Raw genomic sequence first — 21278 nt, 5'->3', positions numbered from 1 at the left:
CTATGCCGGGAGCCCACCACCCGGCTTACCGATCGACGGTAAGCTGGGTGCCGAGTGCAGACAGCTGTGGGGGGGGGGGTTGGTTAGAGGCTCCCGGGGGGGACTTAGGGTTAGGCACCCCCCCGGGATGTTAGGGGAAGGGGGGGGGTTAGGGTTAGGCACCCCCCCCCCGGGAGACTTAGGTTTAGGCTGCGGGGAAGAGGGGGTTACATTTAGGCACTTAGAGAATGGTTAGGGTTAGGCACTTGAGGGGGAGGTTAGGGTTAGGCACCCCTAAGAAGTGTTAGGGGGTAAAAAAAGGTTAGTTAACCGCCGGCCGCATACTGATCGACTGAGCTCCTCAGATCAGCCAGGACCCCATTCAGCAACAGACAGCCTTACTGACAGCTCCCGCACAATGCCACACGCTCGCAGCAACCCCCCGCTCAACAACTTGACCCTCTCCCACAGAGAAAAAGATATAAATCAGTCAGTTTCTGGGCAGACTAGTTCGGCCACCAGCTGCTGCACCCCGGTGACAGCGCTTTACCACCCCAGATTGAGAACCACTGACCTAAACTTACACTTTTTAATTTTAATGTGCATTTCCCGTAACGGGCTTCTAGGATCTGCAGCCGATGCAGTCCCTAGAAGCCGCGGCGAAGATGAGGGTGGGAGTGCGCATGTGCAAGTTTCCCTGCCAGCCGTAATGGGCTTCTAGGGGCTGCAGCTGATGCAGTCCCGAGAAGCCGGGGGCTTGTGCGCATGCGCAAGCCTGTTTTATTTTGTTTGTTTTTATGTTCTTTTAAATCACGGTGCTAGAGCAGCGCAGCGGGAGCCCCTCTTCAAGACTACAGTTAGCAGCCGCTACTGGTCCCAATTATGTTCATACCGAGTAGCAGACACGCACAGGGAAGTGTATTGAAAATGTATGCATACACATGGCGATGGACTGTCTTATAGGCGTGTTATGGGAGTATTGCAGGCATGTCTCTGAAAGCGGTTGCATACAGAGGCGCACTTAGCCGCTCCCATAAGAGACAGAGAAACTTCACCTGCCACAGGGCTGGAGCAAGTTTCGGCGGTGCGACCAGTGGTGATGCCTAAAGAGGCACCAGGCGGTATTACAGTGCCTACGGACGCTGATGGTGGGCGCCTCGGTCCCTGCACGTTCGTACTCTGGCATGTACACTGGGGAGGAGCTTTGTAGCAGCATTTGCTTAAAGTCGCAGATGTGCAGCAGGAAATAGAATCAGGCCCTAGTATTCCGAAGCTCCTGCACAGTCTCTGCTAGTAGTAACATAAATCTTTATTCTGACGTTTTCAGTCTCCCAGGGAGACTTTCTCTAGGACACACAACATACAAATGGATTACTTATACACCCACATGATGGAGCACACCCACAGGAGGAATTCACAGCCTGAGTAACATTTACTTTCTCACTGATCAGTTATGAAACTTTTTTTTTTTTTACAGCCAAAGTTGTTTTTTGTTAAATTCTGTTGCAACGTTGCTGAGCCAAGCTTCAACCTTGTTGAGCTGCATCAGGGGTTCTCAACTCCAGAACTCCCAACAGGTCATGTTTTGTGGATTTCCTTAATCATGCACAGGTGAGTTAATCTATGTTGCTGGGTCGGTAATTATCCCACCTGCTTCCGCAGACAGAAATACTGAAAACATGACCTGTTGGGAAACCTTGAGGGTTGAGGTTGAAAACCAATAGCACCTTCTTATATCAGCCTCTCAGAGGTGCTCTGACAATGTTGCTAGTTAGCTTCTGTCCACCTGACAGAAGCCAGGAACCTGGGGCACACAGAGCTCCCACTTACAACATTTTTTGTATTTTTATTAGGGGTGAGCGGGTTCGGATTTCAGAAATCCGAACCCCCCCGAGCCCCCCCCGATCCGAGGCCGATCCGAGTCAGGCTTGACTTTTCCCACCTGACTCGGATCTGAAATCGAGGCAAAACGTCATCATCCCGCCTTCCGGGTCTCGCGGGTTTTGGATTCTATATAAGGTACCCGCGTCGGCACCACTTTCCTCACTCGGCTGTGAAGAGGGAGGGTGGGAGTTAGGGCTGGCTGGGCTGTGTAGTGTAGTGTAGTGTAGTGCAGTGCAGTGTAGTGTTGTGCTGTGCTGCTGTTGTCCATAGGGGCTGTGTCCACTCCTCCAAAGTCCATAGGGGCTGGCTGTGTTGTGCTGTGCTGCTGTTGTCCATAGGGGCTGGCTGGACTGTGTTGTGCAGTCAGTTGTCCATAGGGGCTGTGTCCACTCCAAAGTCCTGTGCAGTGTCCCAGTCCTAAAGGGGTGCTGTAGTGTTGTCCAGGGGGTGCTCTGTCCGTCAGGGGTGCTCCCCCCCAAGTGCAAAAAAAATTTATATTTTTTCTGTGTTTGTGAATTGTGTGCGCATTAGCCGCACGTGCATCAACAAAGTAGTGCCAAGCGTGCGCCTGTGTCATAAGTAAAGGGCTGGTTGGCTTGTCTGTTAAACGGTGCTGTAACCCCCCAAAGGGCACTCCAAACAAAATAAAAAAATATTTTCTGTCTTTGTGAATTGTGTGGGCTGTAGCCGCACCTGCACCCTCAAAGCAGCAGCGAGAAGCGTGCGTCTGTCTTTAAAGGATTACATCGGTGATAGCATCCAAGTAGGCATGTCAGACAGTCCGTACCTGTACTGGCAGGAAAAAGAGGCAATTTGGAGGCCCCTGTACAAACTGGCTCTATTTTACCTGAGTTGCCCCCCCCTCCAGTGTGTACTCCGAAAGAGTGTTTAGTGCAGCCGGGAACCTTGTCAGCGAAAGGCGTAGGAGGTTGCTTCCACAAAATGTGGAGAAGATGATGTTCATAAAAATGAATTATCAATTCTTCCAGGGAGATCAGCCTCCAGAACGTACAGAGGGACCTGTGGTGGTGGATTCCAGCGGGGACGAATTAATACTCTGTGAGGATGTACACAACACTGAAGAGGGTGAGGAATCGGTGGATGAGGAGGGTGAGGACGACATCTTGCCTCCGTAGAGCCAGTTTGTGCAGCGACAGATAAATTGCCAGCTTGTTTTGTGGGGGCCCAAACGAACCAATCATTTCAGCCAGAGTCGTGTGGCAGACCCTGGCGCTGAAATGATTGGTTTGTTAAAGTGTGCATGTCCTGTTTATACAACATAAGGGTGCGTGGGAGGGCCAAGGGCAATTCCATTTTGCACCTCTTTTTTTTCTTTGCATTATGTACTGTTTGGGGCCTAGTTTTTCAAACTGCCATCCTGTCTGCCACTGCAGTGTCACTCCTAGATGGGCCACGTGTTTGTGCCACCCACTCGTGTCGCTTAGCATAGTCATCCAGCTACCTCGGTGCAACCTTTTGGACATAAAAACATTATTGTGAGGTGTTCAGAATATATTGGAAATTAAGGTTATTGAGGTTAATAATAGCATAGGAGCAGAAAAACCCACAAATTCTGTGATTTTAGCTGTTTTTATGCTTTTTTTAAAAAAAAATACAGATACAAAACCCAGAACCCAAAACACGAAAGGGTGGTTTTGGCAAAACCAATCCAGATCCAAAACACGGAGAAAGATCCAGATCCAAAACCAAAACGCAAAACACGAAAAGTGGCCGGTGCACACCCCTAATTTTTATCACACTATTTAGTTGCCAAGTCACAAAGGGAGCCAGTGATTAGTCAGAAGGATGGTTATTCAGAGCCTGAGTAAACTTAAGCAGTCCAAAGGTTATGGTAGCCCAGGGCCAAGAAGTTGAAAGCTGCCAGTTTGCTTTTCCTAGCAGGCTGGTTATATGGGCCTGATGGTAATAAGCTGCAGACATGCTAGTCATGATTCAGAGGTGCAGGCTAAAGCAGCCGTGCCTTTGTCTTTGGCCGCAACGCCACTGCGTCTTTGTGCTAATGCCGCAGCTATTGGGATATCGTACACTGAGGCCCAACTGCTGCGGCACTAATCCGCCACCGTGCACATTAAGACGCACCACAAGCCGCGCATCGGTCTCGCTATCCAACATCGCACCAGCCCTATGGAGGCCCTATGATCAGCGCAACTGCGGCAAAAGCCGCAATCGCTGACTGCGACAGGCCCACGTTAGCCACCCCGTTACCACACCCACTGAAATTGCCTCTCTGCATCTAAATTAATTGTGTGGCTTTCAGCGGTAACCAACGGGCGTGCAGCTCTGAATCAAGCTCTCTATGATGCAGGTTACTTAGATAGGAATGAAAAAGAAAGCCTGTAGCTCCGTCCACAGAGGCCTCACTGCTACCACTCGGGGTTCTAATCCTACACACGGCACAACAAACCTACGCCCGTGGCAGCGAGGATTTTCGGACGTATGACAGTCATATTATCAGCTGCAAACCGATCATACCATTCTGGAAAATAGCGGCCATCCTACATTGCTAGCCCGGTGCGATTAGACAGAGGCTCTGGGATGGGTAGGTAAGTTCTTAGGAGAGTCTAGAGGTAAGTGCTGGATTGTGGATTGCCCGGGCTGGAATTTGTGATATTCCAGAGTTCAAGATGGAGATTCAGAGGATGGAAGTAACATATCACAGGAAGAAATCTAAAAAATAAAATAATCCTTGTATTGGGAATAAGATATCCGAGTATCTATCTGCTTGGCTCCAAAAGTGTCTGGTGTGCACCAAAATGTTTATAGTGTACTGCGATATGTTTGCATCTGTGTATAGTCATATGTATATATCTATTAGCACCTATTAAAATCTGTCTTCTGCAACTTAAGATGTTAAAAGGTTTTGATGGTAAATGGGGAGATAAATATGGTATGGAGGATGCTGGATAGAGAGTGTGACGTATAGCAATACTTTTAAAATAAACAGCGGCCTTGCTATATTGCAGTCATTTCTAATTTTGCCCCTGGTTGTGAACTGAGAGCATATTTATCATGAATTGGGTGCGTGATGCCAGCGCACGGGAATCCAGTGGCCAGAATCCCAACAAGGTTATGAGACCGACACCTTTCGGTCAGTATCCTAACCCTCCTCCTGCCTAAACCTCACCCCCCACCCTAGTGCCTAACGCTAACCCAAGGACTTTCCGTCGGGATTTCAGCACGCGGCTTCTGACAGGCGTCAGGATTCCGGCGGCGGGATTTTAACCACCGGCATCCCATCTGTCGGGATTATAACTACATCCCTTTATCATATATGAGGGGAATTTTGGTCTGGAAGTAGCGGCAAATATTAAGAATCCCCTGAATGTATGTACGGGGGGAGCACAGCAGATATAGGTGATAGGAGAGGTTTCTATGGAGGGTGCTTAAATGCCAAATTCCCGAGCTTGGCCCGGATAAGCTAGTACCGATGGCGTCAGCCGTTGTAGCCTATTGGTGCATACAGACGGTCAGATTTTCTGTCAGATCTGAAAAATCGTTCATATCCAAAAGAAAATCTGACGTGTGTGACTGCACCGATGAATGATGCGCGTTCCCGTTTGTCAGATAACGATATCTGACATCTGATGTGTTTGCAGTCAGATTTGGACGATTCCATTCATTTTAATACTGTCTGAAATTGTTCAGTCGTTCATCTCACATATCTGACCGTGTGTATGCTCCATTAGACATACTGCAGATTGTACTGGGAGAGGGATCCTCCCCGGTAATGGCCACTCGCACATGTGTGCTCTAATGACTGTGCATGCGCAGTAGCGCGGTCGGCCTCTTGATAATAAAGTAAAATGGTTGCATTATCGATCACTTTTCTTTTACACACTTTTCTTTTAGGACGGTCTCCTATTATCGTGTTCATTCTAGGTCCAGCGCCAGACCTAGATAGGGGCACTCCTGCGCACGCCCGAAAAGGGGGCGTGGCCACCCTTGGGTGTGTGCCCGGCACTTACGGACTTCCCTCAAGCGCTGTTGTCTATGGGAATAGATGCCATTCACCGGCAGTGACCGCTGCAGCGCTATTTTCCCCAGCCGCAGGATACTGCGGTCCGCGGGTGGGGACGCCCGCAGGCTGTTTTGGAGCTAAAACTTAATTTCTTATTGCCTCAATAAGCAATTTATAATTATCAAGTCTAAAACCTGATAATAATTATGCCCACTGGTGTCTGACGACTTTCTCGAGGCCGCACTCCCACCCAATCACCCAGTCTTCTTACAGATGCTCGTTATCAGATTTGTCTAATTACAAACCTATTTCTCATACAGCAGGTAACCGATATACAACCCATTTACAAGATCACTGATTGGATGTTTTCACTGTTACTGATATTTCATCCAATTGGCATTATCCATTATAATAGATTTCTTGAAATTAATATTCTAATTTTATAATCCGTTCAACAATATGTAATATTACGATGTTGGGCTGTATCCAGTTTCTCTCCCATATGATTGTATGAGCCGTCTCCAATGCTCGTCTTTCTGTTGTACACACAGTGCGGCAGAGAGTCCTGGATAGGAAAGATCACGAAATTGAGTATTTTCGCACGGAAGTGATGATTGCAGATGAAGAGACTGTACTGAGGTACAAACGCCAACATATCAGCGCACCTTTAGAAGATGGCGCAAAACCGAGGACTGCAGATATTTATACCAGTGACGGGAAAGGAAGAGCTAATGAGCCATCCGCGATGAATGTTGGCAGAGGAGGGGAGGAAGAATATGGCAGAGCTCATAAATCCCAATTTGCAGAACGTGATACATTTTCCCGCTCAGGCATGGCAGAGCCCAAAACCCATTCTCCAGCCAGCACTAGCGGAGCCGGGGAACGTTCTCCACAGCTTCCCCTAGAGGTAAATATGTAATAACTATAATTACAGCTTTAACTCATGTTTTTATTCTGTGCTTGAAAATTTGCAGTTAGAACAGATGAAACCCTCCCGGTCCCAGCGCTGCCGGGGGGGCACAGAGCGCTGATCCTGTCTGTGAGCATAGAAATTGCTCCACCATACTGATTGTGACTGGGCAGCATTTGCCGGCTCTGACCCCGGTATTTCGGGAAGCTGGCACAGCGCCTCAGATTATTATTAGCGATTGCTTTAAACTTCTAGCGGCTTATTTGATGAACTGAACCAGGCTTGTACCTCCAGTCCCATATTGGTTACGCTGCGAGAAACGCTCTGCGTCAGAGGGGGACGCAGAAACACACACAGCATTTATTGGCTTTATACAAATGCCGCTATAAACTCCTTCACTTGTGTGCGAACACCCATGCGTCCGAATGTGTAAGGACTTGGACGCCCATGTTCAGCGCCCGTGCACCTGACATGCCAGCGACACTCCCATTACACGCCCACTGAACGGACCATTTTTGCACGCATTTGTAGTAATCGCCAAGGAACACCCATCACGTTTCAACAACATTTTTTTATAACCGCGCCTCTCGATCACAGCAACATCTTTGCACGTACACTCTGTATACTTGTAGGCCGCATGCGTTATACACTTGCCAATCGTCTGCTGGGCTTGACGGTTCAACTGGGCATTTAAATTTGCCCATCCAGTTGAGCTGTCAATCACCGCCATGTGTACGGGCAATCGGCCAGTCGCACGTATAAGGCATATCACATATGTCTGTGAAAGACATTGTTCACAGACATTTGCGCTGTACACGCACGGCGATGCACTATAGATATATCGCCCGTTCAATGGAATGGGCGATATATAGGTGTGTACCCAGCTTTAGGTATCTCATTGTTTCCAAATTGACCGCAGCTGAAATGAATCTGTTCCCAAGTGGAATCATCTACAGTTAATGCCCCCATACATCAGAATCTGGAAACCACAATTGAACAATTTGTAGATTTATTGCCCGATCTTAGGATTTCCCAATCTAGCAAACTGCGCCCATACATTACAGATCTTTGTCAGTGATTTGCAGATCAATTGCAGCAAACACGGGGTGTGGGGGCATTAGCATGCACGCCCAAACAGGGGGCGCCATCGGCCAGTTAAGGGGGTGCTGCCCCACTGATGTCAATATTGGAGGAGTGCCCAGCCGACGCCATCACTTATGAGGGCATGCCGTAGGTGCTGGGCTTCCCCCGAGCTCTCCCTTAATGTGAATAGATGCTGTGTGCATGTGTTCGGCATCTATTCACCCGGTGGCAGAACGGCAGTGGCCAGGCTGTTTTAGCAGGGCCCCTATTAAAGGGCAGGGCACTTTTTGCCCTTTAAAAAGGCCCAGATTGATTTACAGTTGGGAGGGAGTCGCGTCTTGGTTAAGCGCTGAATTGAATTATAAAAGTTACCCAGTATGTGTGCGCTATATGTAGAAGCAGACAGTATTTGATAGAAAAAATGTACATGCTGCAAATTGCACCCTTTAACTGGATTTGATCCTTAATCTTTAGAATTATTTTCATTATACAGCAAAAATGAAATTTAGAAAACAGAGTTAAAAATAAAAGAGCAAGAGAGAAAGATAACAAGCATGTACATTAATCATTTGCAAATCCTTAACACATGCTGTAGATTTTAACTATTGTTTAGCTGCGCAATAGAATGAAACACAAGAAAAATTGCAAATATTTAAGGGAAATAAAAGAGAAGGGAAAAGGAGTAAGTAAGGAGGGGTCAAGGCAAGAGAGAGAGACGGGGAAAGGGCATCCGAGATGGTGGAGGGAGAGGCAGCGGAACATCCCTGCAAGACCACCTACTCCAAAGATTTGCAAATACATTTTTTGTTGTGTGAGTTGGCGTAATATCTTCCACTCAATAGTCTCAAATATCTTCTTGCTCCTACATCTTATTCATCCCGTTAGAGTTTGCCCTTTGCACATGGAGTGGGGGATGGTGTTACCTTGGCATCTACCTTCTTTTGATGAAGACTAGTGGCCCTTTTTTTATAGGGTTGCTGATCGCCTAGACCACACCTGAATTGAAAGCTGCACACACAGGGCCTGATTCAGAGCCGGACGCTCTATCAGAGCGCTCGCTCTGAATCAGTGCCCGCCTATTGTATTTTTAGAGCAGCCTCCTGGCCGCTCGCATAGCTGTGGGTCACCATCCACAGCTAGTGCCACCGGCCAGGATGATGGTCGCAATGGTCAAGACCATCGCGACCATCGGACTTGCGACAAGACCCTTGTGGTAGGGTCTCGTTGCCGCAAGTCCCAGTGGACTTCTTGCTCTTACGGAGCAAGAAGTCCACCCACTGACCTCACTTGTGATGTCAGTGGGGCCGGCCCTAAACGGTAGGCTTTCCCATGGGAACGCCTCCGTCTGGGCAGCCACGCCCCTGGCCCGCCCATCAAAGGGGGCGTGCTGTCACTCAACATCGACAGCACGCCCCCTTTGTAGCGAGACCCGGAGCGACGGCTTGCCCGTCGCTATCCGGGTCTCGCGCATGCGCACGACGGAGCCGCCTCCATCGTGCGCATGCGCACTGGGCCATCATCGACCCGCTTGCGAGCGCTCATGAGCGGGTCTGAATCAGGCCCACAGTTCGATCTGTACCACCAACAACTTGAAAGATGTATAGATCTTTCAGTGAAGTCATCCTGCCACATCTCTGAACAGGCAAAGTTGACGAATATATCGCGCAAGTTGGCCTGCATGTACGGCCGAGCATAGATATCGTTAATATTCATGCAGGAACGCGCATCGTTGGTCATTTACTGCATAGAAATTAACAATATATTGTTGAACTATATCATTATTGTTCATAGTGTTCAGGCACCGGACCCAACGCAAGAGCACTATAGAGCGCGCCTGAAAAGGGGGCGTGACCAAGGAAAAGGGGGTTATGACACATCCCCTTTTCGTCACTCTAGGGGGCGTGTCCGGCACTTACGGATATATGCCGGGTAACCCCCAAATGCTGCGGTCACTGTGAATGGATGCTGGGCGCATGCCCCAAGGAAAAGGGGGCGTGTCTTTATGACGCGTCCCCTTTTTGTCACTCTTGGGGGCATGCCTGGCACTTACAGACATGCCGGGCATTCTCTAAGTGCTGCAGCCCGTGGGTGGGGACAGAACCCGCAGGCTGTTTTAGCGGGGCGCCGTGCCGGAGTGCAGAGTGCTTTAGGTCCTTTAGAAAATGGGCAGGGCATGGCACCCCCTGAAACAGCCTAGTGGGAACGCCACGTTCATAGATAGCGTACCGTGTGTATGCACCTGAAGGCTCACATGGGAGTGACTTAGGCAACCTCCTTGTCTTAGTGAGCGTCTATAAGAATGTGATGCTGGTATTTCTTTGCCTTCTCACAATGACATCTTATTGCATTAATGCCATCCAATCAAAATTAAATACTCTATGATCATTGGGCCTGATTCAGAGCCGGACGCAATTAGCGCTCGCTCGTCCAGAAAATAGGGGTGGCTATTCAAATGAACCGTTCGCTGTTTGCGGTCTGTTCACGCCTCTAGATCTGAACGAGCGAACAAAACTTGCGGTCGTATTTTTGGGAAACTACGCCCCCTGGCCGCTCGCATCCTACGTCATGTCCGCTATTTATTAGATTAATCGAGTACATCGACCAGGGTATGAACTGCTCGCTATTCTTGGGGTTGGTTTTTGCTACCACAATTTTGCGAGCAGTTCTGGCTATTAAATAACCCAGTGACGTGGTCAATGACGCTGCTGTATTACTTATGCACACCCATAAAACGCCCGTTTTGACCTTTAAGCACGCCTGCGTTCTGATCTCCACTCCCCGTTTTCAAGCACCTTCCCCCGTTACCACCCACATACGCCTCCTCCTGTCACTCAAATTATCAGGCATTCGCTATTTTGCGAGCACATGAATTTCGGCCGCACTGACTGGTTCGCGCATGCGTATAACGATCCGTACGCATGCGCAGTTGGGCAAGCATCGCTCGGAGCGAACGAGAGGCCGCTTACGAGTGGCTCTGAATCAGGCCCATTGTTCCTTAAAGGGAGTTTGTAGGGGTAAAACATCTTGTTCGTAAATGTAACCACTCTTATGAATAGCAGCCCTCAATACCATGTATGTTTAGTTGATATTTATATGCTAAGGAGGCTCTATATATCTGTATATATAGATTTTATGTTATGATGGGGCGATTTATCAAAGCTTGGAGAGAGATTAAGTACATCAGGGCTCTACAAATCCCAGGGGCCAGGTCGCCATGGCTACCAGATTTTGTTGCCTGGCTACCAGATTGCAGTGAGGGAGGAAGCAGATCCTCATCAGCTCTGGCAGAGATTCATGCCTATAGTATTGCAGTGTAATATCATGTACACTGCACAGGAGTGCATGTGCTGAGTGTCGCCTGCAGTGACTGCTGTGCCTCTGTCCGTCCCGGCCTGCACTGACGACTCCCCTCCATCCTGGCCTGCTCTCATCTTTGCTATCTGTCCCAGTCTACGCTGATCCTTCTGTATGTCCCGGCTGTCTACGGTCTCCTATCTCTGGCTGCATAGAGCTCCCCGGTAGTAGGGTCTATGCGTGACCAGGGATTGCGGAGCGGCTTCAGAGGGATAGTGGTGTGACCACGAGAGGAGGGGGGTTTTATTGTACTTTCTGGCACCATTGTTTTATGTGAAATGTGGTCTGTTATTACTGGAGGGTGGAGCAGGGGAGCTGTGCAGAGCAGTGACGGGGCCTCTATTTTACTGTATCCATTCAACTGTGACCATTTTGTGGACTAGTATAGTGTGTATAACACACAGAGCTGTGCTTCTCACTCCTGTCATTTTTTTTTGGGGGGGGGCGGTGTTCTGGCTCCTACACTTTCATCCTGGCTCCTAGATTTTATAAAAATGTGTCAAGCCCTGAAGCACTAGCATGTGTGTATGTGCATATATGTATATATCTGTGCAAAAGTTTTAGGCAGGTGTGGAAAAAATGCTGTAAGGTGAGAGTGCTTTCAAAAATAGAAGTGTTAATAGTTTAGATTTATAATTAACAAAATGCAAAGTGAATGAGCAGAAGAGAAATGTAAGTCAAATCAATATTTGGTGTGACCACCCTTTGCCTGCAGAACAGCATCAATTCTTCTAGGTACACTTGCACACAGTTTTTAAAGGATATATATGTGTACAATATACTCTGCTTTACTGATTCAAAAATGTATATAACATAGCCTACTGGGTAATAAGATGAAGCCGCGCTGGTCATGTAGCTGGCGCGTGGCTTCAGGACAGTTGGGGGAGATGAGCAGTTCCCCAGTGGTGAGTAGTGACAGTTGGAGAGAGGAGGAGGTAAGAGGGACAGAAGGGGCCTACGCTGCAGGGTGCAGAGGGTTGGCTGCATCACAGCACTGACCGGAGGAATTACATTGACTGCCAGGGAGGATATATATATATATATTGGAGACCTCCCATCCAAAGCCGGGGTCAGTGGCGCCATCCAGTCATCCACACTGCTGGTCGGATGGTGTCATAGAGTGGGAGTGGGGTGTATCTGGAAAAGATTATCCAGGGACCCAGGACTGAAGTGAGGGAGACAGACAGAGGTCTGTAACACCCATTGCAACGTAGCAACACCAGTCACATGGCGCATAATTAATCTGACTTCTTATTAGCAGAATAGCTGATTTAAATTGTTGGATGCTTCTTATATTTAATCTACATACAGTATATACATGTATTTTTGGAACAAAATATACAAACTCCTATTAGCGTGAGGACAGAAAATACCCTTCAGAATACATTCTTAATGAGGACCACACTGAACTAGTGAACCTGACCTCTTGGCACCCCCACCTTGTATAGTGTATATAGGGGTTACTACATTTAATATTATAAAAGAATGGACTGAATACATTGAGCTATATGCTATGGGCCTGATTCGGAGATGTACGTTCATCCCCGATGTTTCCGGGTCTGTGTCTGCGCAGGACCTGTTCTGCGCATGTGCTATCAAGCCCGCGTATCCCGCCCAAGCCACAGCACGAACGACATTCTGTGTCGTTTGGGGGGCAAAGCGGGGGGCGTGGCTGGTCACCGTTCCCGGAAATGCAGCCGTGCCGGCCCCGTTTTCCGCGAGGGAAGAAGCCAGAATCCGTGCTGGCGGACCTGGTCAGGCTGCGGGAAGCTTCAGCTCCCGCAGCCTGACCAAAGGAGCAACCAGTCATGAGGGTTATCCCAGCCTGTGACGTCGGTCGCAGCAAGGAGGTATCTGACGCCTCCTTCTGCATTTACATCTGAGATGGACGGATTTGCACAGACGCTTGTGTGCCGCTCTGCACAACGGTCCATCTCTGAATAAGGCCCTATCTGCATAACTAAAGCTGGGTACACACTATAAGATTATGACCGATTCAGACCTATTCCGACAGAACCCAAACGATACCAAAAATGGCCGATGTACAGCGTACACACTACCCCCAATAATCATTTATTTGTAAATGATTCCATCAATCCCAAATCGTCTCTTATTTAGGGCTGTATTCAGTTAGCGGCGAAAACTGACGATTTTTTCGCCAAAAAAACAGGCAAACGCAATTGGCGAAAAAAAACTGGAGAAAAGTTTTCTCCATCTCCAGTCCAGGCGGAAAAAAAAAGCAAAATCCCTATTTTTGGCTAAAAATGTGTGGATTTCTTTCGAAATCCTTTGGACACCCCCCCCCCTAATGATAAATTACACCAAACAAAATTCGTAAGTTGCACACTTTGTCTAAAAATGACCGAAAATTTTGGGTAAAAAAAAACGAAAACGTTGAAAATGGTTTTAATGTATTGGGACTGATTTTTTTCGGGGGGCGCTATGGACGTGTGACGTGTTTTAAACATCGTTTTTTTTATGTTTTTTTAAATTGCGTTTTTACGACACGAAAATACACTTGCACCCATTTAATGTACTCCCAATTTATGTGGAACAGTAATTTCCTGAGAAAAAAATTTTGTATCATTTCCAACGTGTTTTTTTTTCACCCAAACTGTGCGTTCGTTTTTTGCCAAAGTGCGCAACTTACAAATATTTTTTGGGGGGTAATTTATCATTAGGGGGGATGTCCAAAGGGTTCTGAAAGATACCCTCATATTTTTAGGCAAAAATAGGGATTTTGCATATTTTTTGTTTTTTTGCCTGGTCTGGGATGGAGAAAACATTTCTCCAGTTTTTTTCGCCAATTGCGAAATATCGTTTTTGGGCGAAAAACGTCCGTCTTCGCCGCTAATTGAATACGGCCCATAGTGAGAAGTGATAAGGTGCCAGCCAATCAGCTCTCAACTGTCATTTTTCAAACACAGTCTGTGAGATGGCAGTTAGGAGCTGATTGGCTGGTACCTTATCACTTCCTTATCACTTTTCACTCTGTCTCCTAACACTGCTTAGTAAATAGACCCCTATAACAGAGGGATAACCAAAGCCGAATTTGCAGCAGTACTGATGAGTTCTCATACATCTAGCCTCAATATACCATGCAGCGTGATATGTCTGGCGTGAGTGAGCCACCAGGTCCTGACGGGCGTCTTTGTTTTTGCCGAAAATGAGTCTCAGTCAAAATGCGATGCACCAGGAGACCACGCCAATTAATTTTATATGCAACACTTATATATCCGTGTGCCAACTGAGTCTGTAAACGGAACTTAGCGTGGAAAAAAACTGCGGCCGCTACATTGTAACATTTCATATGCTGATTCAGAGACTCAAGCTGGGTACACACTGAAAGATATATTGGCCAATCAATTGATCGGCCAATATATCTGGTGCCCGTCGGCCAGTGTGTACCAGCGATATGTCATTCACAGACATATCACGCCGCCTGTGCTGCACAGCCAATGGACAGATATATCTGTCCATCGGCCAGTGTGTATGGGCGGTCTGCCGACCGCCCGTAGACAAACAGCAGAGGCCATGGGGAGGGGGTCAGGATGCTCCCCTCGCCCAATGGGACCCGCGGCCAGAAGCAGATGGTCGTTCAGTGTGTATGAATGACCATCATCTGCAGATATACAGTGCATTCGGAAAGTATTCACAGCACTTCTCTTTTTCCACATTTTGTTATGTTACAGCCTTATTCCAAAATTTAATAAATTCATTTTTGTCCTCAAAATTCTACACACAATACCCCATAATGACAACGTGTAAAAAGTTTTTTTGAATTTTTGCAAATTTAATTAAAAAAAAAAAAAAAAAACGAAGAAATCACATGTACATAAGTATTCACAGCCTTTGCCATGAAGCTCAAAATTGAGCTCAGGTGTATCCTGTTTCCACTAATCATCCTTGAGATGTTCCTACAGCTTCATTGGAGTCCACCTGTGGTAAATTCAGTTGATTGGACATGATTTTGAAAGGCATACACCTGTCTATATTTGGTCCCACACTTGACAGTGCATGTCAGAGCACAAACCAAGCATGAAGTCCAAGGAATTGTCTGTAGACCTCCGAGATAGGATTGTCTTGAGGCACAAATCTGGGAAGGGTACATAAAAATATCTGCTGCTTTGAATGTCCCAATGAGCACAGTGGACTCCATCATCCGTAAATGGAAGAAGTTCGGAACCACCAGGACTCCGGCCATCTAAACTGAGCGATCGGGGGAGAAGGGTCCTAGTCAGGGAGATGACCAAGAACCCGATGGTCACTCTGTCAGAGCTACAGCATTCCTGGAGAGAGGAGAACCTTCCAGAAGGACAAATATCTCTGCAGCAATGTTAGAGTGGCCAGACGGAAGCCACTCCTTAGTAAAAAAAAAAAGCACATGGCAGCCCTCCTGGAGTTTGCCAAAATGCACCTGAAGGACTCTCAGACCATGAGAAACAAAATCCTCTGGTCTGATGAGACAAAGATTGAACTCTTTGGCGTGAATGCCAGGCGTTCTGTTTGGAGGAAACCAGGCACCGCTCATCACCAGGCCAATACCATCCCTACAGTGAAGCATGGTGGTGGCAGCATCATGCTGTGGGGATGTTTTTCAGCGGCAGGAACTGGGAGACTAGTCAGGATAGAGGGAAAGATGAATGCAGCAATGTACAGAGACATCCTGGATGAAAACCTGCTCCAGAGCGCACTTGACCTCAGACTGGGGCGACGGTTCATCTTTCAGCAGGACAACGACCCTAAGCACACAGCCAAGATATGAAAGGAGTGATTGTCCTTGAGTGGCCCAGCCAGAACCCAGATTTGAATCCGATTGAACATCTCTGGAGAGATCTGAAAATGGCTGTGCATCGACGCTTCCCATCCAACCTGATGGAGCTTGAGAGGTGCTGTAAAGAGGAATGGGCGAAACTGCCCAAAGATAGGTGTGCCAAGCTTGTGGCATCATATTCAAAAATACTTGAGGCTGTAATTGCTGCCAAAGGTGCATCAACAAAGTATTGAGCAGTGGCTGTGAATACTTATGTACATGTGATTTTAATTTTTTTTTATTAAATTTTCAAAAATATCAAAAAAACTTTTTACATGTTGTCATTATGGGGTATTGTGTGTAGAATTTTGAGGACAAAAATGTATTTATTCTATTTTGGAATAAGGCTGTAACATAACAAAATGTGGAAAAAGTGAAGCGCTGTGAATACTTTCCGGATGCACTGTATCTGTGCAGTGTGTACCCACCATCAGTCCCGCACAGATATACAAATTATTCACATTAATCAGCTCAGTCTCCTGGTGCGTCCTGGTTGCTTTGCATTTCATTTGGAAAAGGAGAGGCAACCGCACCAGTCAGTGACATTCTCTTCAATACTCAAATTCAATTTAAATGTATTACTTAATCACTAAAGAGGTGCTACCCACTATTAAAAGATATCTAGTATCAAAAAACAAGGATAGTGGTGCGGTGCACTGGTCACACAAATGAAATATAACTAGGGATGTGCAGGCTCGGATAGGTTAGAATTTTCCCGCCAAAAATCGGGTCTCAGAGAGATGCAAAATGTTATCTTTCATGGACAAACATCATCATTCCTGGACAAAAGTCCATGGAAGATGACGTTTTGCCTCTTTCTGAGACCCGATGTTTGGCAGGAAAATTCTAACCTATCCGAGCCTGCACATCCCTAAATATAACATTTATTAAATTCCATATAAAATTATAACAAACACATAATTCATAAATGGGTGAAATATTAAAATAGAAAGCAAAAATAATTTTTAAAATAAGTGACAGCGACTGTCTGAATAGACATATAGGAGGTTATGCACAGTTATTCCTAGGTGTATAAGCAGACAAAATGTGAATTATTTGTACCATTGATTTGGTCAGTTTGCATAATCCACACTGTCATTAACTGCAATAACTTTCTGCATTTATTTCCTATGCTGTAACTATTGTCATGTCATACATGCGTTTTGTCTAAGTTTATCTAACCTGTTTAAAAATTGATGTTTCTATATATTCCTTAAGTAAGCACCAGATATGTATCTTTATCATTTTTCCAGTCGCTTAAAGCATATTATTTAAGAAACACAGGATTAAAATAATTTCTAGGATATTTTGATCTTAATTCAGTAGCACTAAAGGTGCCCATCCACTAGACGATTTATGTGAGCGATTGAACGATAACGATATCGTTATCGTTCAGTCGTTCATAAATCGTTTGCAAATCGTTTAAGACATTTTTACAAACGACCAGCGATGCGCGTGCCCGCTGGCCGTTTTTACATCTATCATCGTGCAAAATGCTGGTCAACCTGACGATATCGTCATTTTGAGCATGTTTGCAGATGATTGATGAGCCTGCACTGAACGACTGCTCGTCCAGTGCAGGCTCATCACAGACTGACAAACGACTGCACGATTACAATGTCGTATTTGTGCAGTCGTTTTCATGTCTGCTAGTGGATGGGCACCTTAAGTGTGTATTAAATTGTGATTCCTATTAAGGTGGACTTAACGCCGACTTTGCCTGTTTTGTTGGCGTTAAAGTATCGCGCCCGTGCCCGCATATCCCCGTATTCAATTTCAAAGTAGGCGAAAACGGGACCCGGCGATACTTGGATCGGCAAAAAAAAAAACGGGAAATAATTGTAGGATCCCCCTAAATATGTCCAGACCACGGGGATCACTATAGGTACCCCCGTTTTTGCCTGCAGAAGAAAGTCGGGGTTTTTAAATAGCCGTGGCAGGTGTTTTTTTTTCCCGACTTTGAAGAAGTGATGCAGAAGAGCAGTTTTTTAAGTGGTCCCATTAAATTTGGGGTACATGAAAATGGGTACTAGCATATTTTTATGTCCCTAAAGTCATTTTTTATAAATTCAGCAAAAATGCACTTGCCGGCGGCTATTACAAATCCCGACTTTCTTTAGGCGATAATAATGGGGGTACCCATAGTGATCCCCTATGTCTAAACATCTGTAGGGGGTTTCCTGGATTTTTTCCACAAAATTCCTGTTGTGTTTATACCTGTACAAAAACGGGTTAAAAGTTTAAAAAAAAAATGACATAAGGTCCCCCCTCCATAAGCCAAACCAGCCCCAGGCTTGGCAGCCAGTGGTGGTTTCTAAAAATATGGGGAACAAATTGTGTAGGGTTCCACCGTATTTTAGAAACCAACACCAGGCTGCAGAGACTAGTGCTGGTTTTAAATATAGGGGGCAAAAAAGACTATATTTAAGACCAGACCCAACCGACCGGGGTGTAATGCCACAGCCCGGAGACCCAATCACCGGGGCTCCAGGTCCGAAGCATTAGCACCCCAAGTCGGTCAGTGCAAGCCGGTGATCTCGGGGGATTTGGGGACCCCCCAAAGAAGGGTCCTCCCCTCCCGAGCACCCCAGGCTTACGCTGAAGCCCGGGGCTCTTCCGCATACCCCTGGCTTGGTGGGTATGGAGGTAATGGGGGGGCCAAATCATTTTTACCCTTTTTTTTTTTTTTTTTTTTTTACAGGTTAAACATAACGGGAATTTTCGGGAAATATTCTAGGGACCCCCCTAAAGAAGTGTAGACATGGGGGAGGACAAAGGGTACCCCCATTTTTAACTCCTGAAGGAAGTCGGTGTTTCTAATAGCCGCGGCAGGTGCATAAATGCGGCTTTGAATAAGGTGATGCAGAAGAGCATTTAGAAGTTTTTTTAGGGCAAAACAACTATGGCCATCAAATTTGGGGTACTTGAAAATGGGGTTCAGCATATTTTAAAGTTGCTAAAGTGACTTAAAAAAATTGTGAAAAACCCACCTGCCGCAACCTCCTGCAATCAAAAAAACACTTGGGGCATACTTGGGGACCCCACAGAGTCAAGTTCGCTATGTTTTAAGTTTGTGGGTTTTAACACCCACAGCTCTAGCGACCGACATGGGTCAAGACCATCGCGACCATCGGGGCTTACGACCAGACCCTAAGGTTGGGTCTGGGCGCTCGTAAGCCCCAGGGAGCTTCCTGCTCTGATCGAGCAGGAAGCTCCCCACTGACATCAGCAATGATGTCAGTGGGGCCGCTCCCAAACGGCAAGCGTTCCGGCGGGAACGCCTCAGTTCGGGGAGGCACGCCTGCTCCCCGCCTCCCAAACGGGGCGAGCTGTCAGTCACCATCGACAGCTCCCCCCCCTTTGGTGCGAGACCCCTAGCGACGGAGCGTCTGTTGCTAGCCAGGTCTCGCGCATGCGCACGACGGAGCCGGCTCCGTCGTGTGCATGCCCAGTGGGGCAACATCAAGTCGGTTGCGCTTGCAACCGACTCTGAATGACCCCCTTAGAGCTATTGAATTAAGCTCAACATATCCTAGAAATTCTGTTTTATTCCTGTGTTGCTTAATTAATATGCTTGCAGCGACTGGAAAATTATAAATATCCATGTTTATACCTAAGGAAAGATATCTGGTGTTTCTTAAGAAATATATCAAAACAGCAATTTCTACTTCAGGGTCCATAGGGGGTCCACAGGGTTGACCTTGGGGTATAGCTGGATCTGGATCCACGGGCACTACGCAGTTAAAGCTTTCACTGCTCCCAGGATGCACTTGGGTCCGTCCTCCTCTACACCCCGCCCCCGAGCCACAGGCACCTCAGTTTAAGTTGGTGCCCGGCCGGAGTCTGGTCACCCTGCGGGAAAGCTATTTATTTTTGTTTTAGGAGTCATTTAATTTTTAACTATTTGGCTCTTCAGAGAGACAGCAGCAATGGACTGTCTATATACGTCCATGCTGCCACTTTTACTCCCCGCTGGCATCGCGACGCCAGTACTACACTGGGGATCGTGGCGGGAGGCCAGAGTCCGTACTAGCCGGACTCTGGGACCTCCCTGGACTGCTGCAGGAGACGCCAGGGAGAAGGTAAGCTGCGAGTCACTGATTAGCGGCGGCTCGCGGGTTTCCTTAAATGCAGTCCTTTGCCCCCGGTTCTGGGGGACAGACCGGGGGGTGTTAGCGGTGACGGCGGGCTCCCCCTCCTTGGAGGTATACCCCGTGAGACCACTAGACCACCAGGGTATAATACGCGGCAGGCGGGAAGCCAGCAACCCTGGGGTTGATGGCTAGCCAGGGGAGGAAGCCTTCCCTGTTTAGCGGCTCCTCCCCTCAGCTCAGCGCGCCTTTCAGCACGAAGTCTGGCGTCACTGAGCTGCAGATTCCTCGGCCACTCCTCGTCTGAGGTCTCTGGCGGCCACTTTCTCTGGGTGGCAGCGCAGATTTCTCAGGGAGCACGTGGACCGGTCCCCCTGTGTACCTCTCCCCTGTTTTAGGACAGTGTACACAGCACTATAGCCCTCCCAGACACTGAATCTGGGCAGGTTGATTGTAGTGGAAAGGTGCAGTGAGTATACTTCTCTGCATGGTATGTGACTTTTGCTAGTGCTGCCTGTCTGTGCTTATTTCTACTTACTGTCAGCCTATGCCTATCCCTTTCCTTCTCCGAAGCCCTGCAGGTGTGTGGGGGAGCGGCGTTTCTACAGACCTCACTTATATAAATTACGCATTTGTGAGGTCCGTCACATACAGTTGTGTGCTACACAGTACCATATTGTGGGCTGTTGTTCAGCACACTGGTGAGTGCGCTTGATTCTGCTCTGTTGCCATATATATTTATTTATATAATATATTCTGTCATGTCGGAAGAGGAGATTGAGCACTCAGTGGCTCCGGTGTATGTCTCCTGCAGGCGCTGTTCTGCAGGAGTGGATAGGGAGGATTTATCACAGGATGGCCTGTGCGGACGGTGCCAGGTGGTTCCTGGCCCATCAAAACCCCCTATGACGCAGGAACCACCATGGGCGATGTTTTCTCAGGTGCTGGTGTCTATTGCGGACCGTCTGTCGGTCCCGACTGCTGTCCCTATTAGGGCGTTGCCCCAGCCTACCATCCCCCATTTCCCGGGTGTCCCGCAATTATTGCAGAGCCCCCCCGGGTCTCAGTCTGTTGGTCCTTATGGGGGGGTTACCTATGTATATACAGTCTACCCCTGTGACACAGCAGTCTGTGGTGCCCTTCCAGGCCCCTCTGGCGGCTCCTCCACCCTGGGTGGATGTGCTC

At 47.5% G+C, this 21278-nt stretch overlaps 1 protein-coding gene across 1 annotated transcript in view; it reads left to right on the top strand.

The window, feature by feature from the left end:
- The window catches only part of LOC148521165 (E3 ubiquitin-protein ligase DTX3L-like), an 83281-nt gene that overhangs the window by 9893 nt on the left and 52110 nt on the right, over positions 1 to 21278 (top strand). Inside the window, exon 2 of the mRNA XM_088475474.1 lies at positions 6394 to 6749. Coding sequence (XP_088331600.1) covers positions 6394 to 6749 — 356 coding nt within the window. The remainder of the gene's footprint in view (positions 1 to 6393; positions 6750 to 21278) is intronic.

This window comes from Taudactylus pleione, unplaced genomic scaffold (genome assembly GCF_031769625.1).
Source record: "Taudactylus pleione unplaced genomic scaffold, aTauple2 ptg000173l, whole genome shotgun sequence".
Taxonomy (NCBI): domain Eukaryota; kingdom Metazoa; phylum Chordata; class Amphibia; order Anura; family Myobatrachidae; genus Taudactylus; species Taudactylus pleione.
This window is presented reverse-complemented; position numbering and strand designations above follow the sequence as displayed.